Source organism: Sipha flava, unplaced genomic scaffold (assembly GCF_003268045.1).
Source record: "Sipha flava isolate LNK unplaced genomic scaffold, YSA_version1 50_pilon_pilon, whole genome shotgun sequence".
In the NCBI taxonomy this organism is placed as follows: domain Eukaryota; kingdom Metazoa; phylum Arthropoda; class Insecta; order Hemiptera; family Aphididae; genus Sipha; species Sipha flava.
Window position 1 is genome coordinate 1,021,283 of NW_020273428.1, and position 25,120 is coordinate 1,046,402.

Consider the following 25,120-nt stretch of genomic DNA (forward strand, 5'->3'; position numbering starts at 1 on the left):
GAATAAATTAACTAATTGTGTTAGTATACTAAGCTTCGATCCTGCAAAACAATAAGGTGTTGAAACGATTTTTTGAGAGCCCACAATATTTTCTTTAATTGAAATTTTTAGATATACATTTCATTAAAATTAAATAACTATTGAAAAGTTAAGTAGAACGTTAATTATATTTTCACGAATACCTATACTGTAAATTAAAATATTTCATTTATTATGCGAATAAATTATTCGTTTTTTGATATTTTTAATGTAACAAAAGCAAAATTCGAATCAATTTAATAGTTATTTAGATTTATCAAAGTAGAACGTTGTATAATTTCTTTGATGCATAGAACAAAATTATTATTGATAATATGTAATGTATTTTTTGCTACTGTTTTCAATCAACTCAGATCCAACGTTAATGCTCGTCGGTGGCTGGTGCAAAAGGAAAACATCAATGTGTATTATAATTATTTTACACTCTTCGCGCACAACTTTAAAAGTTTGAATGATTCCGAAAGTACAAATACAAATGTCGACCTACCGCTGAATTATCGGCGTTAAGGAAAACGGAAAATAGTGTAATCGTATGAAAATCAAAAATCGAAACAGGTGCGCGCGAGAAAGTAAAATGTATGCTTAAGAACGAGACGGCATTAACATAATAGTAATAATAATAATCATCAGCGTCGTCAGAATTATTATTATCATTGTTGTGTCGGACGTACCGCGAAACAGACGGAAACCGAATTATGCTCCCCGGTGGCAACGTGACCGGCCGCGTGCCACGTGACCTCAGCGGCGGCGCGTTAGTAGGTGCGTACGTAACAGTCGCCTCGGCGTCCGCCGTATATCCCTCACATTTCTACGAGGTGCGCGCACGTGGCCACGTATGCAACTCGCGCGGACCCATTCGGCACTCGACACCTATTCGACGTGATCCCTTCGCATCGCGCACCAACGATCGTCCGCCCGTGACGGGATAGACACGCGCGATATGTCGTGGTCGCCGTCGTCGTGCGTCAGTGGCGATCCGATGGACTTGGCAGGTAAGCGAACGGTTTTTGATTGATTTCGCGGCCGCGAATAGAAATCACGGTTTATAAAATAAAATAAAAAACTTCTCAACAGCCGAAACCACGATTTATTATCAGACAGGCGCAGCTCCGAGGGGGCACTGAGGCCATGGTCCCCCCAAGGGTTTTTAAGAATTAAATTTTTTTAATACATTTTTGTCCTTGTCAACTATAAAATCCCTATTATTTGATTAGATACCGACCAGACAATTTTATTTCGCCTAAAAAACCATATTATGACATTAATATCTGGTGTGTATCATAATTTAAAAATGTAGTTGGACTCTGTGTGCCTCAATACTAATTTGGGAAAACGACTATTATCAGTTAATACTTAAAATCCCCCCCCTCTGGTAGGTTTCTGAAGCCGCGCCCGTCATCAGTGGTGTCATTTGGAGGAGGGGAGGTAACTCGTGCATTTGCCGTAGTCTAGAATTAAGCTATTCTCCAAAAGTCGTAAATCAGTACATAAATACGTGTTTTATGAAATACTTTGACGTCTTGTTAACCAAAATGAGACGTTTACCTACTATAAATACAAATCATTATATTTTTCGACTGGTTTGACGTCCCCTTCCCTCCCTCGTCAATCGGTACTTTGGTAAAATGAGCCGGCCGAGTCAGCAATTTAATAAAAACCGACTAAAAAAAATTGAAATGACACTACTGGTTATCATCAAGCAAACAAATGTATTATTTATATATATATATATATATATATGTGTATGCTATAGTTTAGTACAAATAATTTTTTTTCAACTTTATTCAGACTTTTATTTGACAACTAAACGTGTAAGAACAGTACATTTTAAATTTGTTCAAATCGCGGCTTATTTTTTCTTAGCGGTGTATCATCATTTTGTACGTAATAAAGAAAAGTCTAGACAGAACCTTGTACTTGATGGCACGCATATATCACTTTTAATATTAAGAAATGAGTGAATTTAATTTTATCATTGCGAGCGATATATTTCATATTTATACATTTTTTCACATAGGAACTTATGAACTTAAATTATCAGTATATTTTCATGTGAGGTTTGTGTAGGACCTCACACATGTAATCAGAAGCGGGTTTTATCACTAACCAAGGGCTAATGGAAATTTAAGAATTTAGTTAGTTGATTTTTTAAATCTGTATAAAATTTTAGATTACTGAATATGTTTTTAAGTCCCTCATAAGTAAGTCATTTTTTTCACAATAATGACAAAGTTTAAATAGTTACATTATTGGTATCAATTTTAATCTGAAACCATTTTAAAATATAGGTAAATACGTATAATTAACAACAAATGTGAGCTATTTATTTATAAAAAAAATATATAAAATAGGTGTCATATTCATCAATGACCATTGACGATATTTTATTATAATTATTAATATATAATATTACTTTTCTTTGTAAAATAGATAGCTTAGTCCCAAGGGGGGGGGCTAATGCCCCCTTAGTCACCCCCTTAAACCCGACCGTGCATGTAATCGACTGTTTGCTGTTTTTCTTATGAGAACCTACGTAACCACACGAGAGCTCGTCAGTACAATACTCGTATAGTGACTCAGAACTTCCTATAGTGTATAGATTGGGATAGACAGATTTGTCTCGTTTTTACTCGGTGATGTGTGGAAAAGTACTTCTTTCTAAAAGCTGATTTTTTTTAGAATAACTGACTAATAAAACCTGAACACATTAGTTATCAAGTGACATTTTAGCATTTTAAAAACATTCACAAACTATGAATACTTATTAACCAAGCGCCACTACGATGGTGATGATGCAAAAAAAATTTGTTTAATGCATAAATATTCAGAATAATATTTATTTATATTGATAAATCTTTATTTATGTTGATATCTATATTTATGAGTGTTTATGTATTTTATCGTGTTTTCGAGATTGATGTAGAAACTGAAAAGGTTTATGTAAACTGTGACACAGGGCTTTATTGATTTTTAGTGCTCATAAAAATAATTTTAAGAGCATATTTTAGTGCATTATTTTTTATTGTAAAACAATTTTCTAAATAAATATTTTTTTGCATTTTATAATTTTATTCACTCTCAGCTTATTCATTATAGTACTAATATTGACACATGATTTCATTCATTTATACCTATATTATAATACTACATCCTCATTTTTACTAATAACATTAAATGTTGTGTATTTTCCTCAAAAAAATTTTTTTGCATCATCAGGACATCGCATCTTTTTTGTCATTGTCGTTTTCAGTTTATTCGTATTGCATAACTTGTCTAACAGTATACATATAAAATATAAACCCGTTTCATATACAGACGAATATTGAGCATATACATGTGCCCAAAGGAAAACAAAACTACAGTAACCAATATTATTATATAAGTATGATTTATGTATGTCAAAAAAAAAAAAAAAACAAATAACATATAATAGTATTACGTAAATGGTTATTGGCATTTGTACTCGGTTTAGAAAAATACGTAACATTATTCACCTAATCAAACATTTTTCATTCGGTCAATTTCACGTAGTGGTAATATTGACTTTAAGGTGCGTATTGAGCAGGGCTGTGTTGTACACCAAAGTTAATAGGTAATAATTAATTAAAAATATATTTAATAGGTATATAACTATGAATATAATCACTTTTTATTATATGTCATAGATAACTCATTATTTTGATTTAAATAATATAAACCAGACAATAACAACATATTTTAAATATTTGATTTATATTTTAAGAAATGCACTGTCAGTTTTATGAGAATTTTTTCTTTCTTGATTTGGCAATTTAAATTATTGATTAAATCTTTTTTTAGTAATTTCTCGAGTTGTTTCTAGTTTGATTGACAGTAATGTCGAGTCTCTTAAACGATCTTATATACGAGTTGATAACAAATCGAATAAGCGACAAATTGCAATTACGGTTTCTTAGACTAGAGATTACACCACTCTCAATGTGGAGAGCGTTTCCTTGTTATTTTCCTTCCAAAATGAATATTATATTTATATAATCGTATACTAATATTACAAACTATGCGCGCCAACGAGCAAATGGTGCATTTAAAATATTCTATAAGCGTTAGTAATTTTTTTAAATGATAAATTAAGTTGAGCATATTTTTTTCTGAAGACCCTGGTGTTTTTGAATTTCGTAATAGTGATTATCTGTTATTTGGATTCTCAACTTTCTTCGATTGTCTCTTTAGAGTCCTTTACTCATGGCTTATATCCCGTCATGCTACCTTATCGGTATACCACTAATACAAATCTAATTTAAATGATCAATGTATTATGTCAAGCCTATAATTTTAGGAATTGTTTTAAATATTCGGTGAAGTCATTTCGGCGACCTACCAATTCGACGATTCGACAAATGGTTGTGTATACAATTGTATTGAAATAAATCTTGAACTATCAAATATTATCGATTATTATAATATGATTATCATATGTTTGAACTTTTAAAAATTTTATTTCAACATTTTGTTTAAAATGAGTCTTAGGACAAGTAAAGATAGAGACATTTTTTCAAACCATGGTTTCATATAATATATGAAACATATTATGGTTTTGGATAAAGTTAGTGCTGGCGGTATTAAACCATTTTGATGATGCCAACCTAAAAATGGGTGTTCAGTTCGTTTACACATGGGTATTGATGATTTCGAGATAAAATTCTAAATTATAATAATAAGTCGCCGAAATGGTTTATCGCCAAAATATCCTAGCCCACTTATTGTACACATAGTGACTTCAAAATAATCAATGTTGGTAGCTGAAAACTATACATATTTCTTATTAAAAATCAATAACGTGGGTGGATTTACAATGAGTTTATTTTAAATGACTTGAGAATAAATGTTATTAATTATATAATTATCCAATCGGAAATGTTTTATAAAGATATAGCTGGTTTCAATATGATAAAGTCGGATATGAATTTATCATGTGCGTAAAATAATTACAATAGAAACCGTTTATGATAACACCGGTTATAGTGTCAAATTGGGAGAAATTACCTTAATAGGTTTGGGCAAAACTTATACTGCAAATACTAATTTGTATCGATTATTATGATTATCATGATAGATTATACGGATATTATGACGGTTATTTTTGATTATATTGAAAAAATATTTTATCTATAATGACTTTACTAAATTGATCGAAGTTACTATAACAGTAAATCATTTTAACGAATTATTAATGACCCAGAATAACGTAAATTCAAAAACAAATTTTTAAAAACTAGAAAAAGTTACTATGATAAATTTTTACTAGTTTTTTGAATGTCATAATAAACGGTTTATATTTATATTAGCTTATCATAATATGAAATTACTTTCATCGTTGATAAAAATGTATTTTTCAATAAATATACGTCAAAACTGCGAAAATCTAAATATTAAATCAAAAGTATAATAACAAGTCTATATTAAATGTGTATTTAGTAATTCAACATTTGCCTTTTGATTTGTTGTACCTCTTACTTTATTGTGCTGTTCTAAAACAATTATAATAAACTTATAATAAATGCTTCCGGTTGTTTTTTACACTACTTTCGACAACAATCATTATATAATATTTTATAATTTACTCTATTAAAATATGGCACTGTAAATTATATACAGTGACATGCGTACGTATATATTCGTTTTAATACTTGTAATAATTCATATTATTCTTTTCAATTACAACTTAGTCTATAACTTACAAGTTAGTCTACCGTCTAACAAATCGCGTGTACAAAAATGTGATAAAAAATATATAAGCATCCTAAGTTTGCTATAATTTTAATAAGCGTAAAAAAATAATTACAATGTTGTACTACTACAAATTTTCCCTTAATTAATAGTAATACAAATCTAAGTTATTGTTTGTAATCGTAATATTTTTGTGTCGATATTTTAATAAGTCAGGAATTATATGTGTTTTGAACCGTTTAGAAATATTCAAACTCTTTATGTTACACGATTAGCATATATCTCAATCACATTTATAATTCATTAGTTCATAATAATTTACATTCGAGGCTGGTTTCAAAAAAAGCTTCTCATTGATTTACATTTTATATAATAGTATCTTTTACTGTTTTTTAATGCATTATAACGGTCAAATATTTAGAACACGTAAACGTTACTGTTTATATTTAAGTTAATAGATTTTATACTTGCAACGAAAAACATCATATTGATAACTCGACATAATTATAGATTTTAGAAAGATTAATGGTCATATTCAAACACTTGAGCGTTAAAAAATTAAACAAATTCATGATACGGAATATAACAATATCATAAAAGTCTTCTATTATAAGATGGAGAAAAATTAAGTCAAAGAAAATAATGATATTATTTCTAATATATTTAACGATTACTTTAAATGTGTAGCATCAGACTTACCAACTAAAATAAATCAAACAAAAATATTAAAAAAAAAATCTTCTAATTACACAGAAAATTACATTCATAAAATACCTCTGTTAATTATTTACACAATATTGATGAACAAGAAATCGCAAATCACCTATCAGATCTAAAAAAAAATGGGTTTTCATCTGGAATTGATAATATTTATGTACCAATTAGTTTATTAAAAGAATACAAATAATTTCTTTTTCTTGTTAATCCTTTAAAATATGTATTGAAATTAAGTTTTTAACTATTAGCAGAACTATATTTATTTTTTTTATAAATGAAGCCACTTCAATTTTATAAACAATTATCATCCGATTTTTGTTATTTAAAAGAAATAAAAAATACGAGTAAATGAGAAAAAAATTTAAAAATTGATATATCATACAAGATATATCCAAACTAAAACGTTGTGTAAGATTTAAAACAGAGACGCAGAGTAAATATAACTGAAAAGGAAAGAAAGAAAAATGATTCATGAACTTCTACTAGCTACTTGTTTTCGAATATCCATAAGTTCGTACAATATAAAATAATTTCAACTATATTTCAGACCAGTGACTTTGAGAGTCACTGGTCATAATGTTAGTACCATGAGATGTCGTGAAAATGTTTAGTATTTCAATAAAAATAGATAAAATGCAAAATGGTTCAAACCCAATTATCTTATTGATTTCAAAATATAAAATATACTTATATGTATGTCTTGTATCTATAATACGTATAGTATGAACATGGATAGTAGGTATACCTAGTTCATTTTAACGAGAGTTAGTAAATTGGGTCCCAAATGACCTTATACAGTGGTCGACGCTTATAGTGATTACTAAGGGCTCGGATTTAAATGCCCTAAAAACATCAAAAAATTAATATCAGCTAAGATATAAGCATTTAGTACATAATCGCAAGATATCCATAAAAAAAAACATCATAATAATCGGTTATAACTGATACACGATTCCATTAATTGTTACAAGAAAAACAAAATTGGAGTCAAGAAGGTTGAGTTTTTGATCATACATCTACCGAAATGGAAGGCTTCCACTGAAGTCAGGAAGCCAAAAAAATTGCTTAGTTATAATTTTATAAAATCAACAATGGTATTATATAACAGCAAAAACAATTGCAATAAATGTTACACACGCTGTTACTATGATTAAACATTATTTTTTTTAAGTTACTTTATTCGTTCAAATATACTGTCGTATTCTGTAGTGTTTATCGTATCACATACATAGAACAAAATTTAATCATGAATAAACAGATTTAAAGGTGCTGCACGTCTTAAATTATTTTCGTTGAAAAAAATTACTATGAAGAATTGAATAAGAAAGTGGGTGTTAGATATTTTAATGTTTATTATAAAGATATGTTAAATGAAAGTGAAGTCAACTGAGAACAGACAACAATCAATTTGCTAAGTTTGATCTTCTAGATATAATGCAAGTACCTACAAGGAACAACCATTATTGAAAAGTGATGCCCGTATGCATACTTATTTTTATAATTATTTAATAAATCTTTATTAAAGAGACGTAGTCATACATAGAGAATAGGTAGGGAAAGTTTTACAAAATTATATTTTACTTCTGCGTGTGTACTCATTTCATTAAAAAACTAATTTTAAGTTTTTGTAATTCATGCAACTCATCATATAAAAAATATACGGGAGAAAATAGGAAAAATAAAGAAAAAAAACGTATGTCATTGAGTATTATACATTCAAACAATAAAATCAAAACTAATGAAAAATAAATACATGATATAACAGCAATAATTTATTTATATTTATTTGTACTGATACATTTTTTTTTGTGATTATAGACGATGATATTGAATAGCAATACCAAACAGCATTCCACGGATGAAAAATACTTAAAAACATATTTGTTCGGAGAATTACAATTAAAAGTTTTAACATGTACTAGCACTATTAATTTTGATACAGAAAAGTAGGTCATTTTTGTTTATCATTGGTTAACTTCTATTAACGTATTCCGAATGTTCCGAATAAATATTCGTGTGTTCTCCATTAGAGCATCATGGATTATAATGTAAAAAAAAAACATACCGTCCACTGGTTCCGTAAAGGGTTACGACTTCACGACAACCCTAGTTTGCGGGAGGGATTGGTCGATGCCAAGACATTCCGATGCATTTTCATACTCGACCCATGGTTTGCTGGTGCATTAAACGTCGGCATCAATAAGTGGAGGTAAACATACTCACTCACTATTTAAGTTGAGTAAACGCAGACGTCTTTACGTGTTTAGTGTTCGTGTTCCAGATTTCTGTTACAGTGTCTTTCAGATTTAGACGCCAGTCTGAAAAAGTTAAATTCTAGACTGTTCGTCATAAAAGGACAGCCAGCAGAGGCATTACCAAAAATATTTAAAGTAAGTTATCAAAATTATAGTTTTTCTTTATTATATTGCCTGAGACGAATTTAGGTGTAGTATGTATCTGTTTCTATACTTGTACTATGAATGTCCGCAAATAATTGGTTCGACAAGTGCAGACTTCTCGTACGATTGGTGTAAAATAAAGCAATATATTTTATTATCTTATACCTTAGAGCAATGATGTCCAACTTTTTTTCCTCGGTGGGCCATTTTAGTAAAAAATTATCTTAGAGCGGGTCACTAAATATAAAAGTACGAATAATATCAATATGTCATAGTAGGTTTACAATATACGTGTAGGTATATATGGAATTTGTTTTCAAATATCTTATTGATTACCAAAAAGATTATAGATAAATGCATATTTGATTAGAACGCTCTTTTAAGTGCACGGGTAATATCGTAAAATTTCTATTTGGAAATTTTCGAATATAAAATAAATAAATTTCAAAAAAAAGAAATCTATTTTTTAATAATTTTACTTTTTTATTTAATATTTTATTTAAAAAAAAAAAATTGTAACGGACCACGTTGAATACCTTCGCGGCCCACATGTGGTGGTGGGTTAGGCACCACTGCCTTAGAGTGTCTTGGGCAACGAATGTATATATTTATATTTTTTGTATTATGTGTTTTTTTAATGCTTGGAATATTTTTAAAGATGTGGGGTACGACGAATTTTACATTTGAAGAAGATCCCGAACCATTTGGCCGAGTAAGAGATCAAAATATTAAAGTCATGTGTCGAGAAATGGGAATTTCCGTTATTACACATTGCACACACACTTTATATAAATTAGACAAGCAAGTATAAAACATTTTAAATTAATTATTTAGTGTCAACAGCTTTTTACTTGGAAAAAACTATGCTATATACATTTAAAAGTGTTCAACGATTAATATATTAAAAGCAGAGCTTAAAACCGGTAACCGGTTTGTAAAGAAAACTGATAAAAAAAACCGTAAACTTGAGAACCGAAAACCGATAACCGCTTTTATTTTTGGAATGCTGGAAGCAGTTATTGGTTATCGGTAATCAAGGTAAATATCTAAATATTAACATCAAAGCGATTATCTCGTATTTTCAATCCCAGTTTTATAACCAAAACCTATTCCCGACCAAAATAATTAACGGTTTTTCGTTGTATTAATACTTGAATTATGTCATAATTATATTATAATATTAAGGTCGCTCCAAACTATGCATGTTTCGCGTTTCGCGTTTTGCGTTTCGCGTTTCATAGTGATTCGTAGCGTTTCGTAGTGTTTTGTAGAAAAATATTTTCGTGTCCTTTGATTTCGTCAATTTTACCGCCTCGTTCGCGAAACACTACGAAACCGTTTTCACGAAAAAAATTTTCGTGAAAAAGCTATACACACTATTCACGAAATTCAACGAAAACGTGAAAACATGAAACGCGAAACGCGAAACATGCATAGTGTGGAGCGACCTTTATATATATATATATATATATATATATATATATATATAGGTATAACTATACATTACAAAACGTCATCGTCGTGGTGTGCTGATTCCTATTACAATATAGTTGGTGGAATAGAGGCTTAGTCTATTTAGTCCATTTAGTATTTATGATATTTTAATACTATCGTTTTAATATCTGCTCATCCATTTTTTGGGGTACTGTATTATATATAATATAACCAAAAAGTTCTGTGGCAATCTATCAATCTTAGTGTCATCTTAGAAAATTATTATATTTAATTTCGATTTTTTACCGTTATAAATAAGAAAATTATAACAATATATTTTTTTATGCAATTTAGTTTTTTGGTAATCATTATCTTGATCATAATATGTTTTAAACTTTAAAGCAGTTTGAAAAAATAAATATTGAAATTGAGTGAAATCGACCAAATTAAACCATATTAAGCTTTTGATTTTGTAATAATAAAAGTTATATTATCAACCCACGAATCGCCTAAATAAACGGTGTTAAAAATATGATTAAAAAATTAAAAAATTGAAAAATATGATTTTTAAAAACCAATTTTAACCGGTAACCGATTACCAAAAAACCTTATCATCATCTTTTAAAGGATAACCAATTACCGGTTTTAAAAAACTTTCGGCATCTACCGGAGCCGATTACCAATTTTCTTAGGAATGGTTTTAAGCCCTGATTAAAAGCGTAAAACAACCAAAATTAGAATACATTAAATATATGCTAAATGTATTATAAATTTTATAAGTTGTAGGAGGTGACCCAATGCCAAACATACTCTATGGGGGTGCTACTCAAACACATTTAGAGGAAACGTTCTCAGAAAAATTATTATTTTCCATAGTTATACAATAATTTGCTCCCAAAACTCTACAACATATTGCCCAACATTACCAAGAAAACAACAAGATATCCTTGACATATTCATCTCTAAAATACCAAACCGTTTAACAACAGCATAGATAATATATCAAATACTCATTCAGACCATTCACCAGTACTTTTCACCCTCGATACTTTTCCTATAGAAATATTAACTATCCCATAATTTGTTGCTGATAGTTTAAATTTGAGTATCTAGTGATGAAATATAATTTAAAAGCAAATTTTTTTCAAAATCATATGATTGGTGATAAAAAATATAATATTTATATAATTTTTAAATCGGCTTTTTAATAATTCAATAGTACTAACCCGATCAATATAATCGTGTAACGAAAAAATAAATTATTAAAAAATGTTTAATTTATGATTATTGTCGGTTCTAGGATCATAAACATAAATGGCGGAAAAGCACCAATGACTTACAATTTATTTCATAAATTGTTAGAGTGTATTGAACCACCAGAGGAGCCTGTCCCTACCATAGACGAAGATTTTCTAGGAGGCGCTGTTACGCCGATTGAATATGATCACAATGATATATTTGGTGTCCCTACACTTGAGGAACTTGGTAAATACCTAATGTATTGTCAAATGTATAACAAATTAATAATTTATACAGTTTATATTGTATACTGTAGTAATACTATAGTAATCATAGAAATTGATAAAACGATATCATATGCATTTAAAATCTGAAAATATTTTTTTTTAATCACTATTATTAAAATTGTTATATTTACTGTTAATTCATGAACATTTCAATGGGAAAAATTTTCACAGACATAAAGTTTATTATTTATTTTCTTATAAAATAAATACTAACCGTACATATTTGTATATAGATATATTACAATGATTACCGGGAAGTTACAATATTATTAATTTACTATAATATTGTATACATTATAATATAAACGTAAATAGATAAAGTGATGTTTTAATCAAAATCCAATATAAAAAAAAAAACATTATTTTATGGAGATCTTTTGTTGTTATATTTTATTCGTTAACTTTTTTATTCGTCCTGTGCAGGATTTATAGAACCAAACAATCTAATTCGACAGAATATATGGAAAGGTGGCGAAACCGAGGCATTAGTACGACTACAGTGTCATTTGGAGCGCAAAGAATTCATCGCAACCTATGGCAAACCACAAATGACATCACATTCATTGCTAGCTAGTCCTACCGGTCTTGCGCCTTACTTAAGATTCGGATGTCTGTCCACCAGACTATTTTTTTCCAAACTAAACAACCTTTACCAAAAAGTAAATACCAAAACAATTTAGAGAAATGACTAGTATTTATGCACTTATAAACAGTGAAATATAAGACAGATCATATTTATAGGGCCTGAAACTGATTTTATACGACCGGTTATAAATAAATTAAAATTTTTTAAGACTAACATTTATATAAATCATAAAAATCTTAGAAAATAAAAATTGATTTTTAAAACTTAAGCTGGTATTAAAAAAATGATCTAGTCAGTATTTAGAACCAAAACCAAAACCCTAATCTATATGTACATCAAAATAGATACATTCCGAAATTATTATGTAATATTACTGATTATATAAAAATTTTTTCGAATGTATTCAAGAAATTATTAAGAGCCGTTTTAAATTGTTCAAATTTTATTTAATTCTAGTCTCATGTTATATCTTATGTGTATATTTCCTAAATTAAATATAACCAAACTCTTTAAAAATTAATTTTAGCCTAAAATTTATAAGTTATTATTGATATTAATTATTTTTAAACATTTAAAAATAAGTAATAAGTAATAAGTAAAATCGTGAAGAAACCGAATTAAATTGTTAAGATTTCAATTCTGGATAACACGATGGAAATTTTACTCGACGTAAACATTAACTAATCATTAAGTTTCCGTCATAATTTATTTTTAGAATTTGTAACAGTTAAGTTGATGAAAACTCGTTTGATAACATCTCCTCAATCCCGTTACGTGTATGATTACGTCTCGGAAACTTTTCACGGAATTGCGTATTGCCCATTATATTTTAAACACCTTTAACGATTATATCTAATGTAACTTAACCGTCCCGAACCTTGTACAGATCCGCAAGACCCGGCCGCCGTTGTCGTTGCACGGCCAATTGTTGTGGCGGGATTTCTTTTACTGCGCGTCTCACAACAATCCGAACTTCGATCGGATATTAGGGAATCCAATTTGCTTACAAATACCGTGGGACAAAAATCCTCTGGCTCTGTCCAAGTGGGCCAACGTAAGTATTCCATCATGATTCCGCGTGATACGTGCGTCAGGGACGGGTTTATCACTCACCAAGGGAGGGGATAATGGAGGTTCAGGAATTTAGTTAGTTATTTTTTAAATCTATATACAATTTTAAATTACAGAATATGTTTTTGAGTCCTTCATAAGTAATTTTTTTCACAACAGTGACAAATTTTAAATAGTTACATTATTGGTATCAATTTTAATCTGAAACCATTTTAAAAATACAGGTATACACCTTTATTATTTATACCTTAATATAAATTAACAACAAAAATGAGCTATTTATTTATAAAAAAATATATAAAATAGGTACCATATTCATCAATGACGATTGGCGATATTTTATAATAATTATCAATATATCAGTATATCATAATACTTGACTTTGTAAAATAGTTAGCATAGTCCCAAGAGGGGAGCTAATCCCCCCTTAGCCACCTTCTTCAACCCGCCCCTGACGTGCGTGATTAATGAAGTACGCGTGGAGTGTATCGACGGGAATCGTTTAACACAGGGCCAAACTGGTTATCCGTTGATCGACGCGATCATGATCCAGCTGAGGCACGAGGGATGGATACACAGCATAGCGAGATACGTAACCGCATGCTTTCTCACGTGGGCTGACTTGTGGCTGTCCTGGGAGGAAGGAATGAAGGTAGGTGTTACCGGTACGGAAGCAACAGAGGAGGACACCGCGCAGACGTCTCCGTCATAGTTACATTGACTGTATACATGGAACACGTCATCACGTGATTGTATCGAACGAAACGTACTTAAAGTTTGTTACACGTATAAATATATGTACAGGTGTTCGACGAACTGCTGTTAGACGCCGATTGGTCGGTGAACGCGGGGTCGTGGATGCGGTACTCTTGTTCGTCGTTTTTCCAAGATTTTACCCACAGCTATAACTGTCCAGTGAAATTCGGTCGCAAAATCGACCCGAACGGCGATTTTATAAGGTATATTTTATTACGGTTTGTTTGTTAGTCAATACAATAGTATTACTATTTATACATTACGTGTTTGAATTACGGTTTTGAATATTGTATCAAAGTAGTAGGTACATTTTTTTTTATTACTTAAAAAAAATTTTAAGTCAAAATCAAGTTCAGAAACTAGTTAATTACCCAAGTACAAATCATAAACTCAATATATTGGTGTAAAGACGATTATCTATATGCTGATACGGCTAATTTGATCGAAATCCCTTGAATGTAAAATAAAATACAAATGCGTACCTATGTATTTACGTTAACAGTTGAACGATGAATCCTAATATTGTATTAAACATTCATAGAGGGATTCTGTTAATTATAAATAATTTTTAAAAAAAAAAAAAAAGTTAAAAGTATAAATGACGGGAAATACATAATTCATTCGCATTGTATCAATGAGTGTGGAGTAAAAATTCGAACTTTTGAGACCAATTATTAAAAACACAAATAAGACAACAGTTCGACATTTTCTTTTGATAACATACAATGTATGCTGTTGGCTTGGAAGATAAACCATTTATCTTTAATTGTAATTCATTAATGAAAATTTTTGCCTCACATATAAACTCATGAGTAAAGATTATGATAAATAATAGCTATAATATTTTAGTTTAATTTTTATAAACTATTATTTAATTGGTCTAAAATCATATATTTTTGAACCCTAATATACTTTGACTAAATAACATTTTGAATAGGTTCTTAAGTTTTCTAAAATATATTTTACGATAAATACAGTCTTCGATCAAATAATATCATTGTGATCACTTTTTTTTTTCGAATGATTGACTTTTGACCTCATTATTTTCGATTAGATCACTTCCATCTTTTCATTACCTACCATCTGATTGTAAATAGCAGTCTTGTATTGTGTAGATATCTTTCGTGGTGTAATCGGACAACTTATATAACACCTAGATTTTACTATGTTGGTATGAACGAAAAATCTCCGATTTTTGTGTATTATATTTTAAAATTTAGTTTAAGGAAATTTAACTGTATGCGTTTCGTCAGTCGGTGGCCGAAAAAGAGACTATAGTAAATAAAAAACCTTAATCAGGTGTCATATAAGTTTCGCCGAGCCTAACCTCATTATTAATAATATATGATTTATAGAAAAAAAAAAAATTGGAGATTATGTATAAAATCTTTACTCCAGATGCCACACTCGTCGTTGTCGATTACCCAAGCCGTACACTGATATATTCACTCATGGATAAGTCTTACTTAAGACACTAACTGTAATGTGCACCGTTTCCCTAACAACAATTTTGCTGATACAATAAAACATATAAGATTTGATGTAAATATTTTAATAAAAGCAGAATCAATTGATATTATAAAAATGATTATATCAATAAATAATAATAATAATAATAATAGTAGTAATTATTACTACAAAAACCAAATAATAGTTTTTAGGGCAACTGTGTATTTTAAACGTTTGTAGTTTTCATCTGACTTGAGTGATATCTTATATCCAGCGTAACGTTTCGAACAAAGTTTTAGCATAACTCCCCAACGATAAGGCATAACCACGTAAAAAGAATAATTTCACCGTCATATGATTCGAAAAGTGTTTATGACATTATTATATTTAATCCACGATATTAATTTGTTTTTTCGTCCCACAGGAGATATATTCCGGCGTTAAAAAATATGCCTACTCAATACACCCACGAGCCATGGTTGGCACCAGAATCGGTACAGATAGCTGCCAATTGCATAATCGGTATCGATTACCCGTTGCCGATTATCAATCATGAGTTGGCTTCTAAGATCAATTTCGAGCGAATGAAACTGGCTTATCAGGAACTGTCCTTCGGTCAGCCGCGATTGGAAAACGGGAAAATGATTATACTCGGCTCACCGAGGAGATCAACACCACGAATGCCATGTCTTGCACCGCAAAAATAGCACAAAGACATAATTGTGTTTTGCGTTATGCGCATAATTTGGCTATTATTAATCCGAAGCACTAAATTGACACGACCCGGTAGTAGAGTCTGCAGGAAAATTATTATTGTAAGGCGACCGATCAATAGTTTCAATGAATTTAAAATCCGTTTCTACGTTGTAATTTTATTTTAATTGCACGTACAATTTTACAAGGATAGGGCATGTAGTATAACAAAAAAGTATACGAGTATAATGTTTCTTCACTTCACTTGAGTTATACATAAAAACATAATCATTTAATGCTACGATGAATTAATACATCTGTGATTTAACTTTTATTTTTATAAATATGCCGTATTCATTTTTATTAGGTATATATTGTATAGATTATAAATTGGTGTATGATAATATTAATTTTACAATGGTGTTCAAATTTAGTTAGAAAACTAATACAGATTTAAAATTAGAAGATTCATCATAATGAACAAACTGGACAAAAACTCTCAAATCCAATTATTGTCTTGCCTTGTGAAAGGGGTAACACCGAGAGGTCCGTATGGTCCCTCTCTTCTAATGGTTATATTTTCGAATTTTTTATTTTGTATAAATATATGTGTGTATTATTCATAAATTTAAAAAGAGAAAATGTATAATGACAGAAACGTGAATTTAATTATAATTTATTCCAAGTCCCTTCAGAAACTCTGGTCACGTAACTCTAGTAGAGCCAGAAAAGAAAATTCGTCGATGGAGTATTTGTACCTCCGCCATTATATTTATTACATGTAATTCGAAAAATAGTTATATAAGACACGTTTACGTCGCTATTCTAACTAATTGTATTCATAATGGTGTGACCAATGGGATTTTAGAAATCAAGGTTTGTCGATTTTTTATTGAACGAAATTTGAAAACAAGGTTTTTTAAAATAAAATGTCATACTTTGTTTCCAAATGTGTACAAGAGTGAAATTTTATAAATAATGAATTAAAAATATTTAACTTATGGATATTTGCTGCCAGGTACCATAAAAACTCATGTGGCTTCTCAGGAACTCAGTAAGTTCAATAATTAATCGAGCTTTAAATATTTATATTCTTGTGTATGCATATCAATATGCTGCCTAAATAGATAGAAATATGACATTCTGAAACCACCATTACCCCTTACCGTCATTGCTGCCAATCATTTATTTTTTCATTTTTCTTCTTACCGCCTGATTGTTTACTCAACCACCTTTGTGTGTGAACCCAGGATCGAGTGGGTGTAAGTAGTCTCATTACTCCATCTAACCCCCATCGTTAATTTAAAAGAAAATATTTACAAATAAGGTTTCCATCACGAGTAGCCACGTTCGTGTAATCTATGTATATTATACCCCCTTCATTTTTTTTTTCGTCAACTGATCACTCACATAATATACCAATATTGTACACATTCCTTTTATTTTGGAAAAGTTCATATACTCCCCTTATACCTATATTATCATAAAAATAAATTATAAAATTATATTATTATAAGACTATATTATTTAAAATTATTAATTATTACGAGACAATGACCCATAAAGTTGTGACGGGCGAATATAAATTCCCACACGAGATATATCAGGTAAAAATTACCCGTGGGTTTGTCTACGTAAGTTTCTACACGAAAAAAATATACCGGTACGTAAGTTCGTACATGATAAAAATTAGCGTAAATGGTTGTTTAATATAATATAAAATTAAAATGAATACAAATATTCTTCCCTCTTTATTTAGATTTTGGATTGACAACATACTTGGTGGGATGAAAATTTGTTGATTTTGTACCTTGTAAAAAAATCTAATCCAATTTTCAATTGAATCTTGTCCATATATATTTATTAACGTATAGTTATTCACATGAATACAGTGGTTAGATCATATAATGAGGAGAGAATGAAGTAGTTAGAGTAGCAATATAATGGAGACTACAAGGAAAAAGACCTAGAGGTAGACCTAAAAAAAGATGAATTGACGTGGTAGAAGAAAACTTAAAAACCCTTAGAGTTGAAGATTGGAAAGAGGCAATTCAAGATGGAAATAGTTGGCGAAGAGTAGTGATGGCAGTTAAATCTGTTAGAGAGTGGATATGCCCATAGAAGAAGTTATTCACATATTATACGTATTTAATATAATGATAATAATATAAATTAAATGTTGTGTAGCCAATTACAAAAGCTCAAATTTTTAACATACAAAATCATACTGTGTTATTTTAAGTTATTGTTTTAAGTTGAACTATAATATTTTGTTGTTTATATAATTTTGTTTCTTTTGCTTATATTTTAAGGTCTATTGGAATCTGATGTTCTTATTTGAATATATGTATTTATTTGAAACATATTTAACTTCTATTATTTAAAATATATGATGATGATAAAAATTTTAATTGAATTCGAAGTAAAAATTCTCACGAGCATTTGAAGTAAGTCTTCTATAAGAACTAGCATTAGTCCAAATATAAGGGCGGAAGTACATTATTCCTCTATGAGATTTGCCATTAAATAATCGCAAAGTTCGTTTTATTTTATCTAGTTGTTCGGTCATGAAACGTACTTTTGTTCGTGTAGGATCATACGTATGCAACGGTTTACCTGCTATCAAAGGCGCGTTTATGAGAGGACCGGGTGAGCACTGCTTCCCTCCTCGGTGGGCTGTGCCTTCCTCAAAATCATACCAGGATAAAAATTAAGACAGTACCAGTAGTGTACATTACAGTTGTCATACTCAACCATGCTGATTTGATTACATTATAATATTTGGAATGGAGTATATTCGAACTGATTGTCTCCATTCATACGCAGCAGTTCGAACTAATTTGCGATTATTTTAATGATTATTATAAAAGAAAACAACATTTCGAAGATATGGCTACAATTATCAGAAATGTCGATAAAGATGTGATATCAAATCATTTACCTGAGAACACATGGAGATTTGTAAGTCAGCTAAAAATATACGCGACAAAATAATTGGCTGAACAATGAGTTATGAACATTTAAAACAAGGTAAATTGAAAACAAATTTTTAAAACCTCTGAAACGAAGGATCCTCATATTTTAATAAAAAATCACGTTTGACAACGCAATCCTACTTGTCGACGTCGCCTCTGAGCTATTTATCAATATTTCCACCGAGCTACTCACTGTTATCGCCACTTAACTGTTAAAAACCATTCTCACATATTAGGGCAATAGATTAAATCATCGAAAAACTTAAAATACTTCAATCAGATCTCAATCAAACATATTCATAAATATTGTATTCCTAAATGTAAAAAAAAATATAAACTGGAAATTTGTTTCTTATCTGAACATCTGAACAACATAACTTATTTTTTTTATAAATTAATAAACGTAAATAATCAATATACTGAGTATTTGCCTACTTAGATTTAAACCTAACTATAACTATTATATATAACTATGTATGAAATAAAATGTCAGTGGTAGTTTCATAATGAGGCATTTATTTTATTCGATAATGGCTTACAATAACGCTCTATTTCTAATAAATAAATTATTTTAAGATTAAAAATGTATACTCAACATTATATTCGGTTTATTTTTAGGATCAATTACACTTTAAATAACATAACGAAATAGATAATTAATTGTATAGGTACCAAGTTTTATATGAATACATACATTATATATTAATATTTTATATTTATAATCTGTCCACGTACAAATGTTACGTGTTTTATAAATTATTGTAATTGTATCAAATGAAATACCAATAACACCATATTAATAATTTTTATTGTGCAATTCGATGTTATCATAGATTTTGCTTTTTAATCTTGATACATCCTTCTTTTTTTACAGAAAATTATGCGAGAGAACTGCATTTCTTTCCAATACGCTATTTTTAAATAGGTACCCATCGGATTAATAATTATTATTGAAATGTGTATCCCGAAGTAACAATCTTACGTGGTGGACTTGATTGATAAAAATATACAGTATAATAATCACTGAACAATTCGGGTTGACTATGACATCAAGTTTACATCAGTCACTAGTTTTTCACGTTTTACCGATGATAAAATCATCCTAAATTTTAATTTTACTTCAAAATATATTCTAATATGTGCCTTGGTTAGGTTAGTGGATTTATTAGGATTAAAAGTACCAGAAACAACTATAAGTGATTACAAATTTTTATTTAAACAGAGAGAAAATAGAAAATTACACGTGTTTACCATTATTGTCTGTTGTCAAGATTCATAACATTACAAGTAAAAACTTTCTTACAAGTATTTTTTTTACCATTTTAACATATCTTCTTTCTTTTTTTTTAAAAAAAAAAATAAATACTATTTAATAAAATTATCTCTTTCATAACAATTAAAATTATGTTTTGAGGATTATACATACAATAATAATAATAACAATATGTTTTACATTATAGTAATAATAAAAAAAATTACAATTTCATAACATTATCCATTTTATAACAATTAAAATTAAAAAGTTTTTTAGGATTAGACATATAATAATAATAATAATACGTTTCACATTAAAGTAAAATATTTATGTTAAAATAATGAAAAAAAAGGTACAGTTTAATAAAATTATCATTTTCTTAAAATTTTTTTTAAGATAACACATATAATGACATGTTTCACGTTATAATAATAAAAAATAATAATTCTAGCGCTTGATTTAAAAATTTACTTGGTATTTATACAATTCCCCCACTTTTCGTTTTATTTTAATTTTTATTTATTTTACTAATGTTGTGTACGCCGATCAAATTATACATATAGATACAAAAATATAATTTTTATAAAAGTAACAGTTAAAATAACGCATATGTTTCCGTAGTAGTTGAGTTATCACGGAAGGCCTTTATTATTTAGTCTTCAATCTTATGTACATTTAGTTTAACCTGATTATACATATTATCGCTTACGCGATAATTTGAACATAGTATAACAAAAATGTTCTTTTACATTTATCTTTTAATATATAAGCCTATTAACTAAATGGACTGCGCCTTGAGCACAAAAAAATCAGATATCTGATAAGCAAAAACCAGTATCTTAGAAGAAAAAAAAATAATATTTATTTGATTATTCCAAGACTTTTTATAATTGTTAACCATTATGGAAAAAAAACCAAAGACCTATTAACTGATAGATAAAAACGTGAATTATAAAAAAAGTAAAAATATTAAAAATTTGTTTTTTAACTTTGTCAAGCGTCTACTGCTCACGTATATGTACAGGGTGATTGTTTAAAAATGCTCACCCATGGTTTTTCTCCATTATTGATACATTTATTCAAATTCTAATTAATACAAGGCTGGGCATTAATGAATTAATAAGTTAAAAGTTAAGTTAACATAGTTTTTTGTTTTAATTATCTTAACTTTAATTTAACTTAATTGATATATCAGAAATGTTTATTAACTTAATTTTTAATTAAATTGAAAAATAATAATTTACCTTAACCAAGTTAAAAAATATTATTAACATTCTAATCAAATCATCAATGCATAAAAATTGAGTGAGCATACTTGAAAAATAACCCTGCATACAACTACTTCCCTTACTTCATTAATAAGTAGAAACATTTTATTATTGGATTTTTTTTTATTGACTACTGTATCAAGAAATTAAAGATTTTTCATATTTGTAGTTGTATCATTGATTATAGATAGTATAGATAGCTCACTGGATAGTTTTTCGATGGCATAGAATATAACTGCCGGTAGATAGCGATAAAAGAAATAAATTTATTTAAATTGATATTTATAAAATAATCCCGTATAGCTCCGTATCGAACCAATGTTGGTGTGCATCTGGTGGGAGAAACAGATAATTTTCTATTACTTATTAGATAAGAATATCATATCCGATGCGCGACGGGCGAAGACAAGTAGGCCGAGCTGTTTCCGTACCATCGCATCGTAATCATTGTTTATTATATATTTTGTATTATAATTTATTTAGTTTAATAGAAATAAGTAATTATAGTATTTATAAAGTATATGCTCGGTACTTACCTCTGTCTTATTGTAATACTTATTATTCTTTGTTATATTTAATTTAATTGATTACTGATGATTACAATTTTTAAAGTGAATTTTTTTTTGTATTATTGTATTCTAAAATCTCTTATTAGTCAGTTTAAGTGCCAAATAGCTGTGACATACGACATATTGAGATGGCTACAACAGTTTTCCATAAGTTGAAGTACAAAAATGAATGGTTATATGTAACAAATAACGATTCATTATTTGTCTCATGTGATGAAGAAACACAGTCAAAAACCCATATTCTCCAAGGAGCGGGAGTCATTGCATTAAACGAAACATGTCGTGGATATGCAAACCAAGACGTCTTGATTCCAGGGCGACTAGCAGGTAGAACACAATATTCCGATTTCATCCCTACTTCAATAATTAAGGAATTATTAGAAGATACTATACGAAGTCGTTATGTTAAAACAATGCAGTCACATCACATAAGAACCAGCCAAATGTATGATTTAAAGTTTAAATTTTAAACAACATAATGTATACACACGGAGCAAATACAACAAAAGGATCAATATGCGAAAATCGAAATGAAAATATATATATTTTTCGTCATTGGAGGAACAGCATTATTATTGGTAATCATAATAAATATTAGTTGTATTATGTGGTATACCAAACAAAGAACACTCAAAAATGCCAATACGAAACTAACACCATATTCAGTTCACATGGAGGACAAATGAACTCAAGTCAACATAGAAGAACACTCCATGGAAGCCACAGCACCAAATGTGGAAGATCTAGCATTAACTCCAAAGGAAGAGAGAGTGAGGAAACCTCATTTATGTATCCCAAATTAAAACTTTTTACTTAACCATAAGAGGTTAGATAGTCTTTATTTTAATTGTTTATTTTATTTTTGTTTGTTTTTTTGGGAGTCAGAGACTTTCAGCTTAGAGGGGAGGGGTGTAGTATGCTTAGCCGGTTCATATACTTCTGAGAGCACACAAAATACTAGTTGTATTCAAAGATACTCCAAAGAAAAGAAAAAAAGGATCCCTGTGCCATACCCAATTATTGTAAAATAATATAATTCCCATATGGGTGGAGTGGACTTAGCCAAGATACAAAAATTTAGAACATGAGGTAGCAGATGCAAAAGAGGACATTTGAACACGAGTCAAGAGTTTGTTAGATGATATTGGTAAAAATAATAGCGATATTCAAATTCAAACATTTGAGACAAAAAAACGATTCCAGTGCACTTGCATTTCTATACGATAATAAGGGCATCTGTAATACAGATGATTCTATAGTTCAATTTCAAAATTACTTGGCAGAACTACAATTACTTGTACAATAACTTGTAGTGAAATGTAAACTTTTTTTTGTACAACTGTTTTTGAAATTGTTAAGTACAATAAATAGCAGATCAAAACTGCTTGTAGCAATGTGCAACAATGTTAAAGATATTTTATTTTAAAAACTAAATTTACTTATTGTATAATAAATCATAAAGAAATTATTATTACATAATATTATTATAAAAAAATATATTTTAGTTACCTATTTATAATGTTTTAATTTAGCTTTAAGTCCAGAACTGTTAAATTATAGTACTTTAATTGAATACGATGATTTAGGTCAGGCACCGGCAACCCGCGGCCCTCGGAACTTTTTGCTGCGGCCCTCCAAATATAATTCATGGTGTTTAAAATTTTAATTTTGTAGCTTAAATTGTTATAAAATATATAAATAATATTTAATCAATGCGAGATAAGCTATGATCGAAAACGTAATCTAATCTTATGTAATGTATGTATCGTCGATTACGACAAATACGTATTGGTTATGGCCTTAGTGGCTTAGTGCAATTCGTTTCGAAACATTCCAACGTGAAGTTTAAATTTCAACTGTTTTATAATAACCTATCAATTCAATGTCAAAAAAAACGTAAAATTAGTGATGAACATCGTACATTCAACGAATCATGGACGGATTTATATATTTTTATCGAAAATAAAGGTAAACTATTATGTTTAATTTGCAAAAAAACCATTTTAACTGTAAAAGAATATAATGTTAAACGTCACTATGAAACAGAGCATAAATTAAAATTTGACACTCTCACTGGTGATCTTAGACAGATTAAAATAAACAATTTTAAAAGTTCATTAACTAATCAACAAAATAGTTTTAAATTACAACATAATCAAAACGAATCAGGAGTACGAGCTAGATTCGTAGTTGCTGAAATGATAGCCAAGTGTAATCGTCCATTCAACGACCCTGAGTTTATAAAAAAATGTATGTCAGCCGTTGTAAATGAAATATGCCCTGAGAAAAAAAAACAATTTGAAGACATCAGTCTCTCAGCTAGGACCTGTGTTAGACGTACCGAAGAGTTAGGAACAAATTTAATATTCAAACTGAAAGAAAAAGTTTCTAAATTTGATTGTTTTTCTATCGCAACTGACGAAAGTACTGATGTTTGTGATACTGCTCAGTTATTAATATTTATTCGAGGAATTGATTTTAATTTCAATATTTCTGAAGAATTAGCTGAATTATGTAGTTTGAAGGGAACTACAACGGGAGAAGACTTATTTATCGAAATTGACAAAACATTTAAAAAACTTGGATTAAGTTGGAACAAACTAGTTAGTGTTACTACAGACAGTTGTTACGTGGTACCCAATAAAAACAGGTACCTATCGTAACGATGTTGTTGGAG

General features: G+C 29.1%; 1 protein-coding gene across 2 annotated transcripts; it reads left to right on the forward strand.

Annotated features, from left to right (window-relative positions):
• The first annotated feature begins 821 nt into the window (after positions 1-821).
• On the forward strand, positions 822-18,624 carry LOC112690583 (cryptochrome-1-like). 2 transcript variants are annotated; one of them, XM_025564620.1, is made up of 11 exons: positions 822-1,031; positions 8,281-8,408; positions 8,493-8,671; positions 8,744-8,852; positions 9,520-9,662; positions 11,596-11,780; positions 12,245-12,480; positions 13,294-13,461; positions 13,990-14,130; positions 14,283-14,437; positions 16,108-18,624. In XM_025564620.1, exons 3-11 carry the CDS (start codon positions 8,499-8,501, stop codon positions 16,388-16,390), a joined length of 1,593 nt encoding a protein of 530 aa, XP_025420405.1. In that variant the 5' UTR covers positions 822-1,031; positions 8,281-8,408; positions 8,493-8,498; the 3' UTR covers positions 16,391-18,624. The 2 variants fall into 2 exon arrangements, with proteins under 2 accessions (XP_025420405.1, XP_025420406.1); XM_025564621.1 differs by lacking the exons at positions 822-1,031; positions 8,281-8,408 and having other exon boundaries at positions 8,580-8,671; positions 8,730-8,852.
• The last annotated feature ends 6,496 nt before the right edge of the window (positions 18,625-25,120 follow it).

Excerpts from the sequence above, each read along its gene's own strand:
- LOC112690583 (XM_025564620.1), top strand. The coding sequence starts at position 8,499 with ATGGATTATAATGTAAAAAAAAAACATACCGTCCACTGGTTCCGTAAA. Across the intron at positions 12,481-13,293 it reads TAAACAACCTTTACCAAAAA|ATCCGCAAGACCCGGCCGCC; the intron begins GTAAATACCAAA and ends AACCTTGTACAG. Across the intron at positions 14,438-16,107 it reads CCGAACGGCGATTTTATAAG|GAGATATATTCCGGCGTTAA; the intron begins GTATATTTTATT and ends TTCGTCCCACAG.